This window comes from Anomaloglossus baeobatrachus, chromosome 1 (assembly GCF_048569485.1).
Source record: "Anomaloglossus baeobatrachus isolate aAnoBae1 chromosome 1, aAnoBae1.hap1, whole genome shotgun sequence".
NCBI lineage: Eukaryota > Metazoa > Chordata > Amphibia > Anura > Aromobatidae > Anomaloglossus > Anomaloglossus baeobatrachus.
Window position 1 is genome coordinate 665,327,291 of NC_134353.1, and position 23,421 is coordinate 665,350,711.

The 23,421-nt window shown below is 42.4% G+C and overlaps 1 protein-coding gene across 1 annotated transcript in view; it reads left to right on the forward strand.

Annotated features, from left to right (window-relative positions):
* Positions 1-23,421, forward strand: part of LHX5 (LIM homeobox 5) — a 69,752-nt gene that overhangs the window by 4,792 nt on the left and 41,539 nt on the right. Inside the window, exon 2 of the mRNA XM_075341704.1 lies at positions 521-744. Coding sequence (XP_075197819.1) covers positions 521-744 — 224 coding nt within the window. The remainder of the gene's footprint in view (positions 1-520; positions 745-23,421) is intronic.

A 23,421-nucleotide genomic window follows, 5' to 3' on the forward strand; every position in this document is an offset into this window, starting at 1 on the left:
ATATATATATTATGTATTTATATATATTTTATATATATACACACACACATATATATGTATTGATATATATATATATATATATATATATATATACATACATATATACACATATATATTATTATGTCTGTGCCAGTCACATAGGTACCGACCTCCACCTCTCCATATATATATGTATATATATATATATATATATATATATATATATATATATATATATATCATTACATCTGTGCCAGTCACATGGGTACCGACCTCCACCTCTCAGTGCCCGTGCTGCGCGGTGATATCCCGGTGCTGTCTGATATTGGCAGCCCATGCCCGTTCTGTCCGGTTCCGTCTTCCCGTCCCACCCGTACACACTGTGCTCCCACCACCCTGCTGCGGTGTCTATTAATGTGCATTAAATAACATGGCTGTTGAAAAATAATGATCGCACAAATATTGCGGCCGCTCTCTGCAGTGTCGCGGTCTATGGAAGCATCTGTCTGGAATTATCGCGTGTTCTTTTTCTTCTCTCTAGGAAATTCGGCACGAAGTGTGCAGGGTGCTCTCTTGGAATCTCTCCCAGCGATCTGGTGAGGAAGGCCAGGAATAAAGTTTTCCACTTGAACTGTTTTACCTGTATGGTGTGTAACAAGCAGCTGTCTACTGGGGAGGAACTCTACATCATAGATGAGAATAAATTCGTCTGCAAAGAGGATTATGTCAGCGCCAGCAGCCTGAAAGAGAGCAGCCTCAACTCAGGTGAGATCCTCAGCCTCCACCGGTGGCGCTGTGACGTCATCTTAGGTAACTGTGATGTCATTGCTTTTACCTTGTTTCACATATTTGATGAACAGAGTAGGGACGATCTCACTAAATTGAGCAATGGGAGAGTGTGACAGATGTTATATATATATATATATATATATATATATATATATATAAATATGTATATATATATATATATATATATATATATATATATATATATATATATACAGTGTATATATATATACAGTATATATATATAGATATATATAGATATACATATACACAATATATATAGATATATATATATAGATATATATAAAAAATATATATATATATATACACACAGTATATATACAGTATATATATAGATATATATATATACACACACACGTATATGTATGTATATATATATATATATATATATATATATATACAGACAGATAGATAGATGGATAGATAAAGACAGATAGATAGAATAAAGTAAGTTGAACAGATAGATAGAATAGAGAGATACATAAATAGACAGAAGGATAGGTAGATATATAGATGAATGGATAGATAGATAGGTAGATAGATGGACAGAGATTCTGGCTAAATGTGTATTACTATATGTAGCTGCCTTCATGCCCCTCTCTTCCTCCTCCCACCCCCATTTTTAACACTTTTACATGAGCCCTTAATAGAGGTCATGATTTGTTAATCTCAGACAGGGCACAGAGATACACAAACACCCACCCTCCCTTTTCCTCTATGCCAGCCTATGGGTGGACCTGGAAGCAGTAGCTATAGTCTGAACATTACCACTACTGCCAGACACACCTGCTTTTGTTAAGTATCCAGGACCACAAATATTTCTCCAGTCATTGGAACCCCCTGAGAGGGGTGTAGTGCCCAGCCTTTCATTCTCCATTAGTGCCCCTTATCTCCCATGCACTCAGTGAGTTCTCATCTCATACCCAACACATTATCTACATGAAAGTGCAAGGTACAGCGTCACATTAGGCCATTGTCACTGATAGTCAATTCTTTATTGAGTCGGCTTCAGTGCTCCCTATTCTGCTCCCTACCTTTTATAATGGCACTGGTCCCTTTAACTGTGGCTTAGCATTGGATCCACAAAACTACTATATAAGTGAATAGTTTGCAGTCCTTAGTATAGTGTGAACACTGCTATTTGCTCTTCTGTGGATGATGCTTCATGATATTTATGGAACTATAGATATTCCAAAAGGAATATTACATCTTATATAATAGAAATCCTGCTCATTATTTTTTTCCTGGGCTTCAGATTTTAACAGGCAATATTTATACATAAATTATCGAGTGAAATAGTGTAGTAATTTCATTATGAGTGTCCTAGCAGAAAACATTTTAAAATGTGTGATTTTGTGATATCTTATCAAATCACATTTGTGACAACTTATTAGAACCGGATTCATTTTCCTATTTATATTTTCCATTTAAAGTGGAACAGATAAAGAGAATAATGATCCTGAGCATTACTGTCCCAAAGGGAAGCAGAGGGGACCCTTCCATTTAGACCTCATTCTAATGTCAGTGATTTTTCTGATATACAAAAAAAGACCCATTTTTCATCAATGTTTTTGATCCGATTTTAATCAGTATTTGGTCAGTATTTCAGTATTCGCCATCAGTGATTTTCTCATGAAAAATAAAAGCAAAGCTTCTCCTATTCATTACCATGTTAATCGCAGCCAGCTCAAGGGTTGCACACGAATGACAATGTGTCCTCTTAGTGATTTTTGATTGACCCATAGACTTGTATGGCAATTTTGATCAGCGATTCAAAATTAGATGTGTCTGTGATTTTTTTAAGGTCATATGGTCTGAAAAACCCTAAATATGAATATGTGAAAAGCTTCATAGATTACAATGGGTATATGTTCTATTCATGAAAAACGCTCATAGAACATGTACATGAGTCACGGATGTCTGAATGAGGCCGCGTATGGAGGCACTTTAATTTTCTGTTTGTTTATTAAAACAAATATGTTCTGCATGATGTCCTTTTTCTCTTGCTCTAAAAATAAACATCAAAAAGATACCAGACGGACCCCCTATACATCAGTGGGGCCCCTCTTCATACAGGAATACACCGAATGTGTACTCCATTTATCTCTTCTGTTTTCTCTAACGGAACAGACGAAAGAAAAAGGATAAACAGCCATGTGAACAGAACCTTAGACACAAATCTGCCTTCACTAATTCAGTGGGCATATTATGTTAACATTGCTTGTTGTGCTTGGCAGATTAATGTGTTGGAGTTCCTTCTTTTCTATTGTGCACTGATCAATCTAACAAGAAAACCATACACTAGAGAAAACACAATGGAGCAGCAAGGTCACATGTGCAAATTTTGTTTTGTCATTGTTTCCTTTTGTTGCACATCTAAAGACACCTTTTTCCCTATGACTTTACCAGGTACATTTATATAATTTTATTTTCTTAGATTTTTTTTTTTTACATTTATTTGGAAACGTATTTTTTAGAATAGATTTTTTTAAATGCAGTTAATCCAAATTTAAAAAAATTAAAGATAATTTCTTTAGTTCTAAATGTTTTCAAAACAAATTTTAAAAATCAATTTTAAAGTTATGTCATCTCAAAGTCTTTTTCAGGTGGATTCCACCTGGAATCTGTCTAAACAAACTCTGGAACCCCGCAGCAAAAAATGAACATAATGCACAGCAAAGTAGAAATGATATTGCCTTGCACATGTTCAATCTTTTGTCCCTTCTTTTAACTGCTTTGGTCCACGTGCACACGTTGAGAACTTGAAGGGAACCTGTCACCAGTTTCTTCACTATTAAACTAAAAGTATCACCTTCGGCAGCTCTTGGGCTACATTCTATGAAGGTCTGCAGCTCCTGGACTGCAATCTATGAAGGTGCTCCTTGTTCCCTGACTCCCCCTTGTAGACCCCGAAAATAATGTTATAAAAGTTGACCGCCACGTATGCTAATTACCTGATCTAGTCCGGGGGGCATCCTCTTTTTCGGCTCCTGTCCCCCCTCCTGCCGCTGTTCACCATCCTCCTTTCTTGATTGACGTGATGACGCCTCCGTCATCATCCTCCTTCCTCTTTCAAATCTCGTGCCTGTGTAGTCATGTCCGTTCACACAGGCACAGTTCGGTCTGCCATATTACAGGCACAGCCTAAAACATAGCTGCCCTCACGCGCACTGGTGAGCTAAATGCGCAGGCACGAGGATTTGGTCGGGTACGAGGATGACGCTGGTGAGGTCATGCACAGCGCTGACCATAATCTCGCGCCTGCGCATTTAGCTCACCAGCGCGTGAGGCCAGGTATGTTTTCTGCTCTGCCTTTAATATGGCAGAGCGAACTGCGCCTGCGCGATCGGACATGACTGCACAGGCGTGAGATTTGAAAGAGCAAGGAGGATGATGACAGAGGCATTATCACGTCAATCAAGAAAGGAAAACGGCGAACAGCGGCAGGAGGGGGGACAGGAGCCGAAAAAGAGGACGACCACCTGACTAGATCAGGTAATTAGCATACGTGGCAGTCTGCTTTTATAATGTTATTTTCGGAGGCTGCAAGGGGAGTCAGGGAACAAGGTGCACCTTCATAGAATGCAGCCCAGGAGCTACAGAAGGGGATACTTTTGGTTTAATGGTGAAAAAACTAGTGACAGGTTCCCTTTAATGATTTTTTGTACCTCAGTATTTATAAGCCAAAACCAGGAGTGGAACAATCAAAGGAAAGGTATAATAGAAACACGAGCACCACTTCTGTATTTTTTGCCCATTCCTGGTTTCGGCTTATAAAAATTCCCCAAATGCTCAAGGTGTGCACGTGGCCTAAGTGTTTGGAAACCATGAAACAAAATAACACTCATTCTTCGGGTGGCATCCAAATGAAGCTGCTCTTTAAAGTTAAAAGAATAAGGAAAAGACGGCGGTGGAAATGGTGCAAAGATCGACACCAAAACCACCAGTGAAGCCGCTTCCAGTAAAAGATCACGGGCCTTTTCCTGAAGCAGCTTTGCCTAGGATAACATTGGCATCTTCATGATGTTTTGTGCATATACACTTAATGGTTTGTAATTTCTTTTTCAATCAAGTCTATTATTATGGATGTAAGTGACCTAACAGTTGAATGAAAGATCTCCACTTTAGTACCATACAGTAAAGAAAGGTAATAAGACTGACAAGTGTTTTAAAGGGAACCTCTCATCTGTATTATGCTTCCCGAACTGCAGACAGCATGAATCAGAGCTTGGCTGTATGGTTGTAGCCTGGTATATTTTTCTCTGAAATTCTCTGACATATTTCAAAGAACATGTACTTTAAAGATTGATATACTTTAAGGAACTGTCCTTCGGACCATAGCAGGAGACAAGATAAGGCTGGTGCCCCCTCTGCCAGCTCATCCCAACTCTGATAGAGGTGATTGACAGATCTCTCCCTATGTACATATGAGATAGAGACCTGCAGTCACTTGTATCAGCACTGAAATTGGCTGGGGAAAGAGCTGAACTAGTCTAGTCTTCAGCTATGGTCCCCTGAAGGATCTTTAAAGTATATCTTATATACAAAAGTGTTTCAAAGAAAATATATCTCGCTGAAGTGGAATAACTCGAGTCGGATGGGCAGTGGGGTAAAATATGGACCTTGGCCTCTACCTGCATGTTTGTCAGATTTATGGGCATTTATATCATTCCAGATTCTGTACAGACATATGTGTTCACCCTCTTATGTTTCAATGTCCCCATTCTTTAATAATGTCTTTGATCTTGGTCCCTTCCCATATTAATGCTCCCATTCCCTGTAATAATGGCCCCTCTCTATAATAAGGTCCTTCATCCTGACCCTTTCCTGCAATAATGTTCCCCATCCTGGCCTCCTTCCAGGTATAATGTCGTCCTTCCTGGGACTTGTCCTTGTAAAATGTACCCCATTCAGGGACCCCTCCAGTAATAACGTCCTGATCCTGGTATAATGTGCTCATCCTGAGCCCCTTCCTGATATAATTTCTCGCTTTCCTTGTATAATATTCTCCATCCTGGGCATCTTCCTGGTATACTGTCTCCCTTTCTTGGTATAATTTCCTCCATCCTGAGCCCTTCCTGGTATACTCTCTCCCTTTCCTAGTAAAAATGTCCTCCATCCTGGGCCCCTTAAAGTAACATATATCCCTCTTCCTAGTATCATGCTCTCTATCCTAAGCCCCTTCCAGTAATAATGTCCTCCATGCTCATGTGCCGCCCCCGTGCCAGCAGCTGGTCGCTGCTTGGGCCTGGACCTTCAGGGGTAGTGGCTCGAGGGTCTCCGGACCCGGGGGTTTCGCGGACATGCCGAATAAATAGGGGGACGTAGATGTACAGGCAAGGCCGTAGTGAGTTTGTGACGCCACCCACGGTGTGTAAGAGAGGTGGGACACCACCGCTGCTGTTACGGGGCACCCGGGGGAGATGTTGTGCAGCAAGTTGTTAACCCCTCCGTGGCAGGGATGGTGGCCCCGGGACCCAGTTGGTGCATGCAGGGGAGATGACGACCGCAGGGGGTGCTGGTGTACTCACTGTTAGTAAAACACACAAGTCTCTGGTAAACCAAGGTGGCGGTGGCCGGTGCCGCGGCCGGTTGCGTTCGGGATCCCCCATCCGGCTGGTGGTCTCTATTCTTTTCCTGCACTGTTGTGTAAGATGGACTTTCCCAGTATAAAACTCAGGAGTCCGCTCCCGGCTGGATGTGGCCTAAGGAGCCGTGCCCGCAGACGCCGGCCCGTGGGATCTATGGGCCTTGACGGTGACCTCTTATCCCTAATCGGTGGGCTGTTGTCTTCTATGAGGGATTTTGGGTGGGACAGGACCTCTAGTCCTGGCCTCAATCGGTTAATTTACCAGTTCCACTTGTTTCTGGTTCCTGGCTTCAGGGTCCGAGTACCCCCCTTTGTGCTATGGTTTCCGGGTTGGTTCCCCGTGTCGGTACCGGCAGGCTACAACCCTGGCCCGGTCCACCTCGGTTCCATCGAGCCGTCTTCCTATTTCCTGCTGATGGAGACCACCGTCTGCCTCCTAGCCAAGGCACCAGGGATCCTACCCTGGTACCGTTCAACTTGGACTTCACTGCTGGAGCTAACCCTAGCTCCAGCCCACACTCCTCTCCAAACTGAACTCTTTATCTGACTCAGACTGCTTGTTTTCCCGCCCCGGGCTGTCTGGACCCCTGGGTGGGCGTTTCCCAACCATCTGGTCATGCCCACTGGTGTGTCTATCTTTCCCTAAGGGGGGATGACTAGGGTTTACTGGTTGGCTGTGTGTTTCCTAGTGAGGGAAGGTGTTATGTGGGGGCCTATTTGTGACTACCTGGTTTTTCCAGGGCGTCACACTCATATAATTGCACCATCCTGTACCCTTTCTAGTAACATATGCCCCTTTCCTGGTATAATGTGCTTGGGCCCCTTTCAGTAATATATGTCCCCAATCCTGGTATAATGTCTCAATCCCAGGCTTCTTCCTGGTATAATGTCTACCTTTCCTAGTATAATGTCCTGGTATAATTCTTGGCCTTTTCCACTAATAATGTGTCCATCCTGATATATTAACCTACATCCTGGGCTTCTTCCAGTAATAATGGCCTAGTTCTGCAGCTCTTCTAAAACAAATATAAAAAAATACACGATTTTACTTATCTTCATCCGCTCCCATGACGCACGATGTCCTATTCTATAGTCAACGCAGAAGCCAGCAACTGGCTTCAATGAACAAGCACCAAGCAGCGCACAACATCACTGCGATGCGCCAATGCGGGCGTCACACGAGACGATATATCGTGCGATATGTCGGCTGGGTCACGTCGTGAGTGACGCACATCAGGCATCGTTTGATATATCGTAGCGTGTGACACCTACGAGCGACGGTGAAAGAGCAAAAATACTCACCTTCTCGTTGCTCGTTGACACGTCGCTCATTTTCAAAAAGTCGTTTCTTCTCTGCGCTGGTTGTTCATCGTACCCGGGGTAGCACACATCGCTCCGTGTGACACCCCGGGAACGACGAACACAGCTTACCTGCGTCCCGCCAGCTATGCGTAAGGAAGGAGGTGGGCAGGATGTTTACGTCCCGCTCATCTCCACCCCTCCGCTTCTATTGGCCAGCCGCTGTGTGACGTCGCTGTGACGCCGAACATCCCACCCCCTTCAGGAAGAGGATGTTCGCCGCCCACAGCAACGTCGCTCAACAGGTAAGTGCGTGTGACGGGGGTTTAACGACTAATTGCCCGTGATGCACAAACGACGGGGGCGGTTACAATCGCTCGTGCGATCGCACGATAGATCGTATCGTGTGACGCCCGCATTACAGTCACTTGCACGGCAATGTCTATGATTGTTCATCTACGTGTATTGTAGTGCAGGGAGTCAGTGGGTCTCTGCACCGCAGTACATTTCAGCTAAATGTGCTTCCAGCTGTAGCTACTGTTGACGTGGACTCCCTCACACATGGGCCCGATCATTATGCTCTTGCCTGGCTGAAATCGTGCAGACAGGCTCTGATTCATGCTACCTGTGGTTTGGGCAGCATGAGTCAATAGACAGGTTCTTTTTCACACAAATAAGAAGGATTTATAATTAAAAAATTATAAAAGAGGGGACACAAAAAAAGACAGGACTTCTGGCCTACGTGTAACATTTAACCATATGGTGATAATATTGATATGAAGTTGAGATTGTCTATATTGTCTATGATCGTCCTCTCTTGATTTATAGACATGGGGATTTTTGAAGGCTTCTGGAAGAGCCTTTGAAGTTTTTGTCCCCGATAGTTGTTAATTTTAAAAGAGCCAATTTCCAAATGATTTTGATAGTTGTACCTGTTTTGATGTCAAAGATAGAACGGTTTTCCACTTTTATGAAAATAGATCCCAAATGCTGTAAAGTAACTAGAATAACACACACAGCAGGTTATCACTCTCCCTGGGTACAGTGATGGCTCCTTGCTGCAGCTCTGCTCTCCTTGTTTGGGCTGCAGTGGTGATGTCACATAGACCCAAGCAGCGGTATGGAGCTGTCGCCAGGCACAGTAAAGGCCCTGTTACACGCAACAACATCGCTAACGAGATATCGCTGGGCTCACGGAATTCGTGACGCACATCTGGCCTCATTACCGACGTCGTTGCGTGTGACACTTACGAGCGACCGCTAACGATCCCAAATACTCACCAAATCATTGATTGTTGACACGTCGTTCATTCAAAATATAATTGCTCGTTTGGGATGCAGGTTGTTCGTCGTTCCTGAGGCAGCACACATCGCTACGTGTGACACCCCGTGAACCACGAACAACAGCGTTCCTTCGTCCTCCGGCAACGAGGTGGGAGTGACGTTCATGCGGCTGCTCTCCATCCCTCCGCTTCTATTAGTGGCCTGCTGTGTGTCATCGCTGTGACGCCGCACGAACCGCCCCCTTAAAAAGAGGTTGTTTGCCGGCCACAGCGACGTCATTTGGAAGGTATGTGCATGTGACGCGTACCTGTGATATTGTTCGCTACGGGCAGCAATTTGCCCGTGACGCACGAACGACGGGGGCGGGTGCTATCGCTAGCGACATCGTTAGCGATGTCGCTGCGTGTAAAGCGGCCTTAACTCAGTGTTGCATCTTTTGACCAACATTATACTATGATTTTGGAAATTATTTTAAGCAATGCTTTTCAATTAGTTTGAACTAGTTTTATCCCCAAAAATCTTTTATTTGGGCTTTCATTTTCACAGAATTTTCAGAGACTACTTAAAGGAAATCTGTCAGCATATTTTTGCTTTGTAAGCTGAAGACAGCATGCTGCAAGGGTTAACATAAAATTCAAGACTTGTCTTGTCAAGGTCCAAACTGTTGTTTATTTTCTATGCTTGTTTAAGCAGGACCTATCATTACTCGGATTACAATGTCATGTGCAGGCAGTCTGGCACGCCCCCTCCTCTGATTAACACCTCACTGTTAATGCTCAATCTCTACTGATGTGGGAGGGACAGCTCTCTCAGCTCTGCTACATGGCTAAATCTAAAAATTCTGCTTGTGTCAGAATGGCTGCACCCAGTAATCTAAGTGATACATAGTTGGATTCAGGGTCTCTTTACGTACATCATATTGCTCTCAGGTGGGGTAACAAAAACCCTCTGACAGATTCCCTTTAAAGGAGAGCTATTAAGACTCCTGACATTCAAGTGTTTTAAAGAATAGTTATATTTCCCATGAAGTAACAATTCTAGTATATGCTATTTTGAATTCTATATTATACTGTTCCTCTGTTATTGCTTTCGGAAATGTTGACTACATTGAGAACTAGGACATAGTATTTATTTTGTCAAAGGGGCGTGTCCATACACAATCTGCAACAGCCAGTACTGGGTGGACAAGATGAGAATTTGTACAGACACATATTTGCCTAGTAACACCCAGTTGTCAGTTGAGAGCTGATAGGTCTTTTTTAACTGTCTGTTGCTGTAATGGAAAAAAACAGCAAAAAACTGTTAAAGCTGTGGACCAAAAAAATTCCAATATATCATGGTGCTGTATAAATAATAATAATAGTAATAATAATAATAATTATTATATACTCCACTTCTAAATATTAGCATTTTTTTTTCAATTAATAAATGAGTCAGTCTCTCTGAATACTTATAAATAGAGCAGCCATCATGCTCATAGGAAATAAAAAACAGGAATGTATATAAACCCTAGGAAGGTGATTTGTGTACAGGTTTAGGTATTTTTGGGGATGGCAGACTCTTAAGGGGGCTTTACACGCAATGACATCACTAATGAGATGTCGTTGGGGTCACGGAATTCGTGACGCACATCTGGCCTCGTTAGCGACGTCGTTGCGTATGACACGTATGAGAGACCGCTAGCGATGCAAAATACTCACCAAAACGTTGATTGTTGACACGTCATCCATTTCCCAAATGTCGTTGCTGATTTTGGACGCAGGTTGTTCGTCGTTCCTGAGGCAGCACACATCGCTACGTGTGACACCCCGGGAATGACGAACCACACCACACCTGCGTCCTCCGGCAACGAGGTGGGCGTGACTTTCATCCGCCCCTCTGCTTCTATTGGACGCCTGCCGTGTCTCGTCGCTGTGACACTGCACGAATTGCCCAATTAGAAAAGAGGCTGTTCGCCGGCCACAGCGACGTCGTTAGGAAGGTAAGTATGTGTGACGGGGACCAGCGATTTGCCCGTGATGCACAAACGACGGGGGCGGGTGCTTTTTATATATATATATATATATATATATATATATATATATATATATATATATATATTTTTTTTTTTATAAAGACTGAAACTAGAGCATAATATTATATATATAGTATTATGTTCTAGTTTCAGTCTTTGCATTTAACTAAAATGTCAAAGAATCTGAAGAAGGAACTGATCCCATTGTTTTGAATGGGGTTGATCCTACTTGTCCAGGGTATCAGACCGGTCCAGGTGCCACAGCAAGGGCAACATTAGATGCTTGTAATCCTGCCCTCAGACCAGCACCTGGAAGAAAAGGAAAAAGTAGAAAGAAAAGACGAAAAAAAAGCTTGATGAAAACTGAGGCATATTTGCATCGGTTTTGTCATCAGTTGTGATCAGGTAAAGCTAAAAAAACTGAGCCTGATATGACTGATATATGTAAACCCAAGACTGCAAGTGCTTTTGTGCAAGGCCCTAATCTACTGTGTTTCTATGCCTTAAATCCTCAAACGTGCTTTTTCTTTTAATGAGGGTGTCAAATGTAAAATGAAATATTCATCTATGCATTTATTCAGTAAAGAACAATTTTTTACAGCATCTGTGTCATATAATAACAACCTGATCCAGGAAACTGAATAACAGTTAACAAACGGATGGCATCTTCTGCGTCATGTCTCCAATCAGATGCTGTGTGCTAGCCTTTTCTTTTATCTCCACTATTATGCAAAGGGCCGAACTGTAGAAAGTGTTGGCAACATCCCACATAGAGACCCAGGTCATTGGCTTACGTATCATTTACAATTAATTTCTTTAGATAAATGGTTAAAAACAAGAGTCTAAAACCTCTTTATTGTAGAATAACATTTTCTATGTTCTCAATAACTGAGTTTTCTGTGTTCTCAAACTTGAGTATGTCTGTATGAAATGTACATAGACAAATTGATTTGCTTTACATTTTAAAAAACATGAAATTCAAATAAATTTTAAAGAACCACTCCAGCATTTTTTTTTCTCCACTGGAGTGGTAATTTTAATCTAGGGTCCCTGCCTTTGGGCTTATACTCACCCTCTGGGTGTTTACACCTTTTATTGGAGCTGTTCCTTTCGTTGTCAGGCAGTTTGTGACCTCCTGGCAGCTCCAGTGTTTCATAGAGTACGTTGGAGGTCAAAACTCAATACAACTCTATGAGAGCCTCGTTCTGGCCTAGTTGTTGCTCTCATAGACTTGTATTGAGCGCTTGTGACATACCTTCTGACTTACAACCAGTCAGACGTTGCGGTCACAAGATGGCACTATGGGACCAGTGCGGCATCAATATAGGGGGGAAAATGCTGGGGGGTGAGCATAAGACAGAGGACTGGGGATTTAGATTAAAAGCACCACTCCAGCACTAAACCCCTCCCACTGGAGTGGTGCTATAAGGGTTTCAGAATACATTCAGCCAAGCACAGTCTCAACCATACTCAACCTTATTCAGATGAGCATATTATACGTAGATTTGCTATCCGTGTTAAATCAGATATATCATAGGGAATATTGTTATTGAATAGGGTTGTTCAGCTTTAATTTGCAAGTGCTTGTGAAAAAAAATCAAATGAGACTCAACCATTTAAATCTGTATGTGCAAAGCATGATGGATCCCAATCCCAGATGGATAATCTGTATTATATATGTTTTTTAGATAAATTTCAATTATTAACCTAGGAAACAGTATTTGGTCTTATACAATTTTTATTACAGTTGATGTCTAAAAATGGATGTTAGATGCCATAAGGATGTTAGATGTCATACAGATGTTTGATGACACACGGATGTTAGATGACACATGGATGTTAGGTGCCACATGGATGTTAGATGACACACGGATGTTAGATGACACACGGATGTTAGGTGCCATACGGATGTTAGATGCCATGCAGATGTTAGATGTCATATGTATGTTAGGTAGCATACGGATGTTAGATGACACATGGATGTTAGATGACACACGGATGTTAGGTGCCATACGGATGTTAGATGCCATGCAGATGTTAGATGTCATATGTATGTTAGGTTGCATACGGATGTTAGATGCCACGCGAATGTTAGATGACGCACAGATGTTAGATGACACACGGATGTTAGATGACACACGGATGTTAGATGACACATGGATGTTAGATGACACACGGATGTTAGATGCCATAAGGATGTTAGATGTCATATGGATGTTTGATGACACACAGATGTTAGGTGCCCTACGGATGTTAGATGACACACGGATGTTAGATGACACACGGATGTTAGATGACACACGGATGTTAGATGACACACGGTGTTAGATGACACACGGATGTTAGGTGCCATACGGATGTTAGATGTCACACGGATGTTTGATGACACACAGATGTTAGGTGCCATACGGATGTTAGATGCCACGCGGATCTTAGATGCCACGCGGATGTTAGATGCCACGCGGATGTTAGATGACGCACAGATGTTAGATGACACACGGATGTTAGATGACACACGGATGTTAGATGACACACGGATGTTAGATGACACACGGGTGTTAGGTGTCATACGGATGTTAGATGCCATGCAGATGTTAGATGTCATACGGATGTTAGATGCCACGCAGATGTTAGATGTCATACGGGTGGCATCCGGATGACAATCCTGATGGAAAGCATCCTTTTTTTCTGGTTGAAAAGTGGATAGTTTTTGATATGTGCTTCTGAGCACGGTCGTATTAGGATTTCCTCCATCTCCAAATTATTGACATTCTATACTCTAGCAAGAAGATAAGGGGTAATTGGTTGTATACCCTGGATATCTGATGCCATCTCTCACAATTGAATAGACAGGTACACATTACCCGGTCTGGCTCCCTTTACAGTAGATTCTCCTGTACGTTCCATGTAAAATATTATTTATGAAATCTGTAGGGTCTATAAATGACCTTCATCACAACCTTCTTATCTATAGCTCCAATGTGGCATAATGCTATCAGGGGAGGCAGAGAAGAAACATGATGAGAAATATCGCAAACACTATACAGCTGCTAATATGATAACAGTTAAAACATATAGGCTATTTCTCATTTGAGCTTACAATCTTAGGGATATGTGAGAATTAGAGTGGCACATTAGGTAGAAATGGCTGACTGTATCATTATCATTAGTCTAGTCAGGCTTCATAACAAAAAAAGTGAAAAGTGAGAGGGGAGAAATATAGGAATGAGCTGTGCATAGGGGAAACACCACGTATATTCTTGGTCAGAACTGGTACCAGCTCCTGGCAAGCTGGGTATTTGCCAGGCCCCCTGAGGGTTCTCTCAAGTCCGTACACGCTACATCTATGAGGATCTCAGTAGTTGAAAGCCAAACAATACAAGGCCCACCTTTGCTGTACAGATGGACCCGAGTTTAACTGTTGTTATCATGTGATCATGATCAGACCTAGTTTTGATCAATTGACAATTCTAAGATTGTAAATGGAGAGAGTTGGCCCTTCCAGTACTTATCTTTCCCCTCACAAGAATGGAAATACCACTGAAGGCCCACATCTGCCATGCTTGTACACCTATAAAGCCAGCCTATGGCTTCACCTTCACAGGAAAACATTAGTTTAAAGGCTTATTCCCATCTCCAAGATCCTATCCCAATATATAAAAGGTGTAATAATAATAATATTAGCTATTACCTCCAATTAGAAATGTAGTATAGTTCTCCTGATTGACTATGTCGCTTACATCATGTTCAGGACATTGCAGGACCTTAGGTTTCCGTGGTTATGACCACGCATATAGTCACAGTTAGTTGCTAGTGGTCATAACCATGGATACCTAAGGTCCTGCAATGCCCTGAACATGAGGTAAGAGACATAGTGAATCGGAAGAATTATTCTACATTTCTAATTGGAGGTATTTGCTATTATTATTATTATTATTATTATTATTATTATTATACCTACTACAAATTGGGATAGGATCTTGGAGATGGGAATACCCCATTAAAGCGCACCAATCACCAGGATTTTCCTATAAAAACTAAAGCCAGTGCTATACTGACACTATCATGCTGATTCTATACATACCTTTAGTTGTCAGCTCGGATATCTAGATTTTGAAACACAAACAAGTGAAGTTTGTAAAATGAGCCACTTTTTGAATGACAGCAGCTGCCAATCAGCTGATCGCTGGGGTGGGTATTCATAGTGATTCCCATCCCCCTGCCTGTCCATCCCCTCTTTGTTATATATGCTAATTCTATTATAGAATCATTTTACTAACTGACTAGAAGGACCTGTGCTGATGTCACATCCATGTGACCAGAAGGGGCGGGGCCTCAGTCAACAAAAAAATAATGTTGGATCTTAATATCAGTTATGTTGGCTAAGTCCCTGCCCCTCCTGGTCACATGGGTATGATATCAGCACAGGTCCTTCTAGTCACTTAATAAAATGATTCTATAATAGAATTAGCATAAATAACAGAGGGAGGATGGACAGACAGGGGGGCGGGAATCACTATGAAAACTCACCCCAGCTATTAGCTGCTGCAGCTGCTGTCACTCAAAAAGCTGCTCATTTTTTTTTTTTTCCAAAACGTTTTTTATTGATTTTTCAAATTTGTAAAAACATGACAAGTATCATTGCAAAAGAAGAACATTCGTCTGACAAAATGTGACATAGAGGTGGGTGATACCCCAATTTGGAGTTCCATGTTGCTGTTCGATTTAAGATAGTATACAGTAACATTAAACCAAAACATAGGTAATGAAATATAATATAACATATGCAATACAATTCGTTAAATCTCTGTGTCGTCCCTGAATGATTTCAATTTTGCTAGCGTGTCTTGGTATTCCCAACCGTCTCGTCTCCCCCTCCCGCCAGAGCCCCCTCCTAGGTGATTCTCAGTTTACCCAGGCTGTCCTGGATATCGCTCAGGATATACCACTCCGAGTGAACAAAAGGTGCCATCAGGTTAATTATTTCTCCCTGTGTGAATTGGCTTTCAATAAAATGTCTCCATCTCACAAAAAACTTTGCTGTCAACCCATCTTTATCCCTCTCTGCTTCTAGTTTTTCCCACTTCAGAAGGTTGTGTAGTTCGCCCACAACCTCCTTTATGGATGGGCCCTCCCTTTGAATCCAGTGTTTTAAGATGCAACGCTTAGCTATCATGGCTATGTCATGCATTATTGCGTATTTCCTCTTTTCCTGCGTGCTCGGTCCTCCTCCTACTCCTCCCTCAAAGGAGTGGAAAATCCACACCATTAAGTCTAGTTTGCTGAAAATTCCCCATGTTGACTGGGCAAATAGTCTGACTTGGTTCCAGAACCTAGCGATTGTCTCACATTCCCATAGCCCATGCAGCATATCCGTTTTTTCTTTTTGACACTTAGGACACCACCTATCCCTACCTGGTATGTTGAAACCTATAATGGCCCTATGTAGAATTCTGAATTGAGTGTCTCTCCATCTCTCATTGGTAATATGTTTCCGCACTTGTACCCATCCTCTCAGTATATCATCCACCACTTCTTCCCTTCCCAATTGTTTCCCCCACGCTTTTAAAGTCCGACTATCCTCCCGTGAGATAAGCACCCCCCTTAGCGATCGATAAATTTTAGAGACATTTATACTTGTTACATCACATTCCAGTAACTCATCAATCGAACTTCTGTTCAGCTCTCTTCCAACCACACCCAGGTCTCCTATTATTCCATGTTTCAATTGTTCATACTGGATGACATGTGAGCTATTAAGGTTGTACTTATCCAACACTTCCCGACCTGTCATCCACCTCCTGTCCTCCACATTCATAACATCTATCATTCTCCTGACTCCCCTCTCTTTCCATCTAGTAAATAGCTTGTTTTCTCGTCCCAGGGGAAAATTTGGGAATGCCCAGGGGTTCAAGTACTTGGACACTTTCCATGAGAGCCCCAGTTTTTTCCTTACCGACTTCCATGTTAGCATGGTGTCTCGGAATATAATTGAGTTCCTTATGTGCCCTTCAACCCTGGATAGTGGGGAGTGCAGAATGGACGTCAGATCCCACGGTGACGCATATTTAGTTTCCATCGCATGATCTGAGTGCCTACTCGTTCCTCTCACCCAATCAATTACATGCCTCATGATACATACAAGATTATACCCTTGGACATCTGGAAAGTTTAGACCTCCCTCCTCTGCTGACTTCATCAGCGTACGCAGCTTTATTCTGGGTTTCCTTCCCCTCCACAGAAATTCTGTATACGCGGAGTTGAGCTTATTCACATCCTTTAGTTTTAGCAATAGCGGGATTGTCTGGAAGGGATACAGCAGCCTAGGAAAGCTCATCATTTTTATCAGGTGGCATCTTGCCAGTAATGGAAGTGGCAGACCTTTCCATCCCTTTAATTGAACTATAATTTTCCTGATTAGCGGTCCATAATTCAAGTTATAGATTGTTTCCACCGATCTTCCTATATGCACTCCCAGGTATTTAATTGAAGATTGTGCTATATGAATTCCACATAGACAGCCATCCCTTATTTGTCCCCCCATTGTCCCATGATGCCCCTTTAGGAACATGATCTCGCATAAAAAGCTGCTCATTTTACAAACTGTACTTGCTTGTGTTTCCAAATCTTTACATCCGAGCTGACCACTACCGGTATGTATAGAATCAGCCTGATAGTGCCAGTATAGCACTGGCTTTAGGTTATATAGGAAAATCCTGGTGATTGGTGCGCTTTAAGTTGAGTTTTTGGTGAGTTTTTGACGCTGTATATTTTTGCTATACAAAAAACGTAACCTTTTTCAGTCTAGAAGATGGGATTTATTGAAGTCTCACGCCCACTGTGTTTTTTTTATGCTGTGTAACATGACCAATGGTGCATTTCTGAAATCTGCAACATGTCAGTTTCTCTTGTGAATACATTGCGTTTTGTGTGTGGACTTTTCCCATAGAATTACATTAGATGCATAAAAAACGCAAGGGTAAAAACTCACGTATTTTTAGCACACTTCCATTGCAGAAGAGCACTAAAAATGCATGTGATTCACATACGATTGTATCAATATAGTTTTGATAAAGCCAAATACCAAAAAGTATCAAAAAATAAAACAGCTTTATTTAAAATGCCAAAAAGAAACAAAAACTGCAGTGTTCAGACGCAAGGAAAACAATACACTAATAAATGCAATGAAAAAATACAAGTAACCTAATTTAGCTAATAGGTGCATATATATGGCAAAAAAAATCTGCAACATTAAAATCTCACCACATACTCATTCTGGGAAAGTAGCTATAAATATACAGTACAGTATTGTGCAATAAATCAAAAGTCCCGTGAGAACTAATAAAATTGTAAAAAAACAAACAAAATGATAAATATTTATGAAAAAAAATATAAAAGTTCAAATGACTTCTTTTCCCGAAATTTAAATATCTAAAACGCAAAAAAAAACATTTTTGGTATGTCTATATTCATAACTATCCAGACTAATGAAATATGAGAATATTTATACAAAAAATGTCAGAACTGCTGTTTTCTGATCAATTTGTTTAATAAAAAATGGAATAAAAATGATCAGAAAGTTGTATGGAACCAATGATAAAAAACTACTCATAATAGTCATAATATACCTTATACATTGCAGATTGCTGGACTTAAGCAAAATCCAGGACTGCAAAATCATATTGTATTTTTATCAATGGACACAATATTGCTAAACATATGTTTAAATATACAACACAAAAGGTCTAAAAAGAAACCCCCGTGTTTTGTGTTTCTTGAGTGTCCTTTTGACATGCGTATGAGGACACTATTCACATGGATGAATCCTACCAGGGGCTGTGCATTAAAATAGATGTTCATTGTGAAATGTCCAGTGTGAGAGCTTCCATTCATATTTACATTTAGTGACCTTTTATATGTAAATAATGTGAATGAATTATAATGTAGTCATTGAAAATTAGCCTAAAACCCTTTTACTATCAATGTTCACCTTGTCCTGTGAATGAACTGGTTCTTGTATATACATACGGTGTATGAATTCAAGTCAACCAACCAAATGTGACCGGACTCCTTAGATCCTATTTGTGCACATATTATAGAAAATAAAACTTGCCAGCTACTTCAAGAGCTAATAGTCAATGCAGGCAGTATGCTCAAAGACAGCCATGATACCAGTATATTGGTAAATAGTGATGGTTGTTATTCGATTGAGCTTTGAGCATCTGAGTTTTAAAAAGCTCGAGTTTCCCATTGACTTCCATCATACTCAATACTAAATACTCAATCAAGTAACGAGCAGTGGTGGGCACGGTCACCCATCACTACTAGTAAACCTTTTCCTTGTAACTTCATACGCTATTTGTGTATGAACACTGGTTTAGGCTACATGACAATCACTGGTATATGTGAATGATGCATATATACGACTTACTATTGCAATATCAATCTCAGCAAGGATCCACTTATGCAGCCATGTTCTCCGATGCACCTTGTATAAAAATGTGCACATTTCTATATGTTTAAAGTTAATCAGTCACGTTAAACAAGCAGCCTCATCTGTGAGCAGTGTCTTATAGAGCAGGAGGAACTCACTGGATTGATATATAGGTTTCTTTGAAAAGATTTTGATATAATTTGTATTTTATTCATTGAAATCATGGCAGATGGCTGTCGGCCGAAGAGAGCATCGCCAGATCATTCGGCCCGTAACCATCTTGACTGGCTCTACCATACACAGGAGCATTCACTTGGCCAAGTGCTCCTGTGTTCTCCATGAGAAAACCATCACTAGATATGTCTGATAGCTTATCACCAGGAGAACAAAGCATCGGCTGATCATTCAGCCCGTAGCCATCTCTACTGGCTCTACCATACACAGGAGCATTCATTTGGCCAAGTGCTTCTGTGTTTTCCATGAGAAAGCCATCACAAGACATGTCTGATAACAGCTAAACACCAGGAATACAAAGCATCGGCTGATCATTCAGCCCGTAGCCATGTCTACCGCCTCTACCATACACAGGAGTATTCACTCGGCCAAGTGCTCCTTTTTCTCCATGAGAAAGCCGTCACTAGACATGTCTGATAACAGATTATCTCCAGAAGAGCAAAGCTATCGACAGCCCAAAATTGGACATGCTCAATCGCCGTCTCTCCCAACATCAGCTATCCAGGGCTCCCATACAGATTAGGTTGCTGGCCAAACCCATTGATATTGGCGGGTTTGGCTGACATACCATATTTGCATGCTCATATAGATGAGCCTGCCAGTTACTTATATAACTGATTTTAATAAATAAAATGCAAGTTGTACCAATATTTTTTCCATTGTCTATAATGTTCTGCCCAACATTTTCATGATGATAATGGTGACAAGGGATCAAACAATTGATGCTTTTGTCCAATCTAAGTGTATTGCCCCCGGGTTAGCAGCCTGTCCGCTGCCGCCGCTCGGATCCGGATCCGCGGTGGCTCGAGGGGTCTCCGGACCCGGGGGTCGTGCAGCCACTCGATTAAAAGGAGGGGAGGGAGATATGTACAGGGGTTTTTTGGAAACTTCGTAACGCCACCCACGGTGTGTGGTAATGTGAGGGACCACCGCTGCCGTTGGGGAGCCCGGTGACGATGGTGTGGCAGCCTGATGTTTAACCCCTCCGTGGGTAGGGTGTTGGTGTCCCGGGGCGCATTGGTATTGGATGGTGGAGTTTGAGTGCCATTGGAGGATAGGTGCAGAGGAGGTTTCCAACGTACTCACTCAGTCAGTTCTAGAATAACCACACTGACAGCTTGTAAACCAAAGTTCCGAGCACCGCAGTAGTCCACGGGGAGTACATCTGGATCCGTGCCCTCGGTGTTGTTGTTGGTCTGTGGCCCTATCCCTGGCACTTTAGTCTCACTTGGACCCGTTGGTATGAAACTCTCTGGGTCCTGCTCACCCGTATAGCTAACGGAGTGAGCTTGCTCTCAGGGTTCACGCGTAGGATTTCTTTGGACTGTAGTGGGAAAGTCCTATCCCATCGGTGTGCTAGTACCCCGGTTTTGGAGCGGGTTGGGGATGACACTTGAAGTCTTCACCCCCGTCGGTTAAATTACCGAAATGCGTGAAGCTACTTTGCGGTCTGGGGTCCACGTACCCCATCGTGCCCTGGCCCTTGCCCGGTGATAGCTCAAGGCCGCCGGCTGCCCTCCTCGGCAGTCCGTGCCCCTTGACACTGTCCCCTGCGACCGGGGTTCCAGCTCCTACCAGGCCCAGACCAACGTCTGCCACCTAGTACTCAGGAGCCCTGCTCCGTGACCTCTCCCTCGCAGAGAGTCACTTCACCTCCTTCACCCCCCACTGTCTCAACTCCCTTGCTCATCTGTCACTGTCCTCACTTTCTACTCACCAACCCCCCATGTGAGCGGCCCTATTCCTTTCAGGCCCCCCAATGGTGTGTCTGGTAGGCTCAAGTGGTAAGTGTTCCTAGGATTTTTATTGGACTAGCTGTCAACAACACCTGAGGACTGGGATCCGTTAACCAAGGAGGGTGGATACTGTGCATAAGGGCAGGTTGCACAATACCCTGTGACGACCTGATAGGCCAGGGCGTCACATAAGCACCACTTTATACTCATGCCTTCAATGTAGAACATTTTCAAAAACCCAATGTTAAAGAGTTGCAGTCTTGTATGTGTTTAAATAGTATGTAGAAAATACCATTTTACTTGATATGTAAAGTCAAAAAGTATAACAAATATACAATCCAGCAACAGAAAGTCTGTGGAGTATAGCTTCACCTTTATAATAACTTAAGCGGGCTTTACACGCTACGCTATATCTAACGAGATGTCGGCGGGGTCACATCGTGACGCACATCCGGCATCATTAGTGATATTGTAGCGTGTGACAGCTATGAATGAGCAGAAATACCTTCTCGTTCATCGCTGACATGTCGCTCATTTTCTAAAAATCGCACGTCCTGTTGTTCATCGTACCCGAGGCAGCACACATCGCTCCGTGTAACACCCCGGGAACAATGAACTGCAGCTTACCTGCGTCCCGCTGGCAATGCTGAAGGAAGGAGGTGGGCGGGATGTTTATGTCCCGCTCATCTCCGCCCCTCTGCTTCTATTGGCCGGCCGCTGTGTGACGTCGCTGTGACGCCGAACGTCCCTCCCTCTTCAGGAAGTGTATGTTCGCCGCCCACAGCGAGGTATTTCGGGAGGTAAGTACGTGTGACAGGGGGTTACAACATTGTGCGTCACGGGCAACAAATTGCCCGTGCTGCACAAACGATGGGGGAGGGTGCGATAGCAAATGCGATCGCACAATACATTGTAACATGTAAAGCAGGCTTACGATAGTATGTGCACCAAGGCCATGACAAGGGATCACGGTTGGATGTACTTTTTGAGGCATTGTAAGTAACAGCAATGTTTTGCTTGCAAGATTTCACATTGCTGGATTATACAGTAGGGAAAAAAAGTATTTAGTTAGCCACCAATTGTGCAACTTCTCCCACTTAAAATGATGAGAGGCCTGTAATTGACATCATAGATAGACAACAACTATGAGAGACAAAATGATAAAACATCCAGAAAATCACTTTGTCTGATTTGGCAAGATTTTTTTGCAAATTATGGTGGAAAATAAGCATTTAGTCCTCTAAAAACATGCAAGATTTCTGGCTCTCACAGATCTGTAACTTCTTCTTTAAGAGGCTTCTCTGTCTTCCACTTATTATCTGTAGTAATGGTAGAAACACAACTCATCGTGTTTGGAGGAGACAGAATGCTGAGTGGCAGCCTAAGAACACCATACCTACTGTGAAGCATGCAGGTGGCAACATCATGCTTTGGGGCTGTTTCTCTGCAAAGGGACCAGGACCACTGATCCTTGTACATGAAAGAATGAATGGGGCCATGTATCTTGAGATTTTGAGTGCAAAGCTCCTTCCATCAGCAAGGGCACTGAAGATGAAACGTGGTTGAGTCTTTCAGCATGATAATGATCCCAAGCACACTGCCAGGGCAACGAAGGAGTGCCTTCGTAAGAAGCATATGAAAGTCCTGGAATATCCTAGCCAGTCTCTAGATCTCAACCCCATAGAAAATCTTTGGAGGGAGTTGAAAGTCCGTGTTGCCCAGCGACCGGCCCAAAACATCACTGCTCTAGAGGAGATCTGCATGGAGGAATGGGCCAACATACCACCAACATCGTGTGCCAACCTTATGAAGACTTACAGAAAACGTTTGACCTCTGTCATTGCCAAAAAAGGATTATTAACAAAATACTGAGATGAACTTTTGTTAATGACCAAATATTTTTCACCAATATTTGCAAAAAAAATCTTGCCAAATCAAACAAGGTGATTTTCTGGATTTTTCTCATTTTGTCTCTCATAGGTGTGGTCTATCTATGATGTCAATTACAGGCCTCTCTGAATAAATACTTTTTGTCCCCACTGTA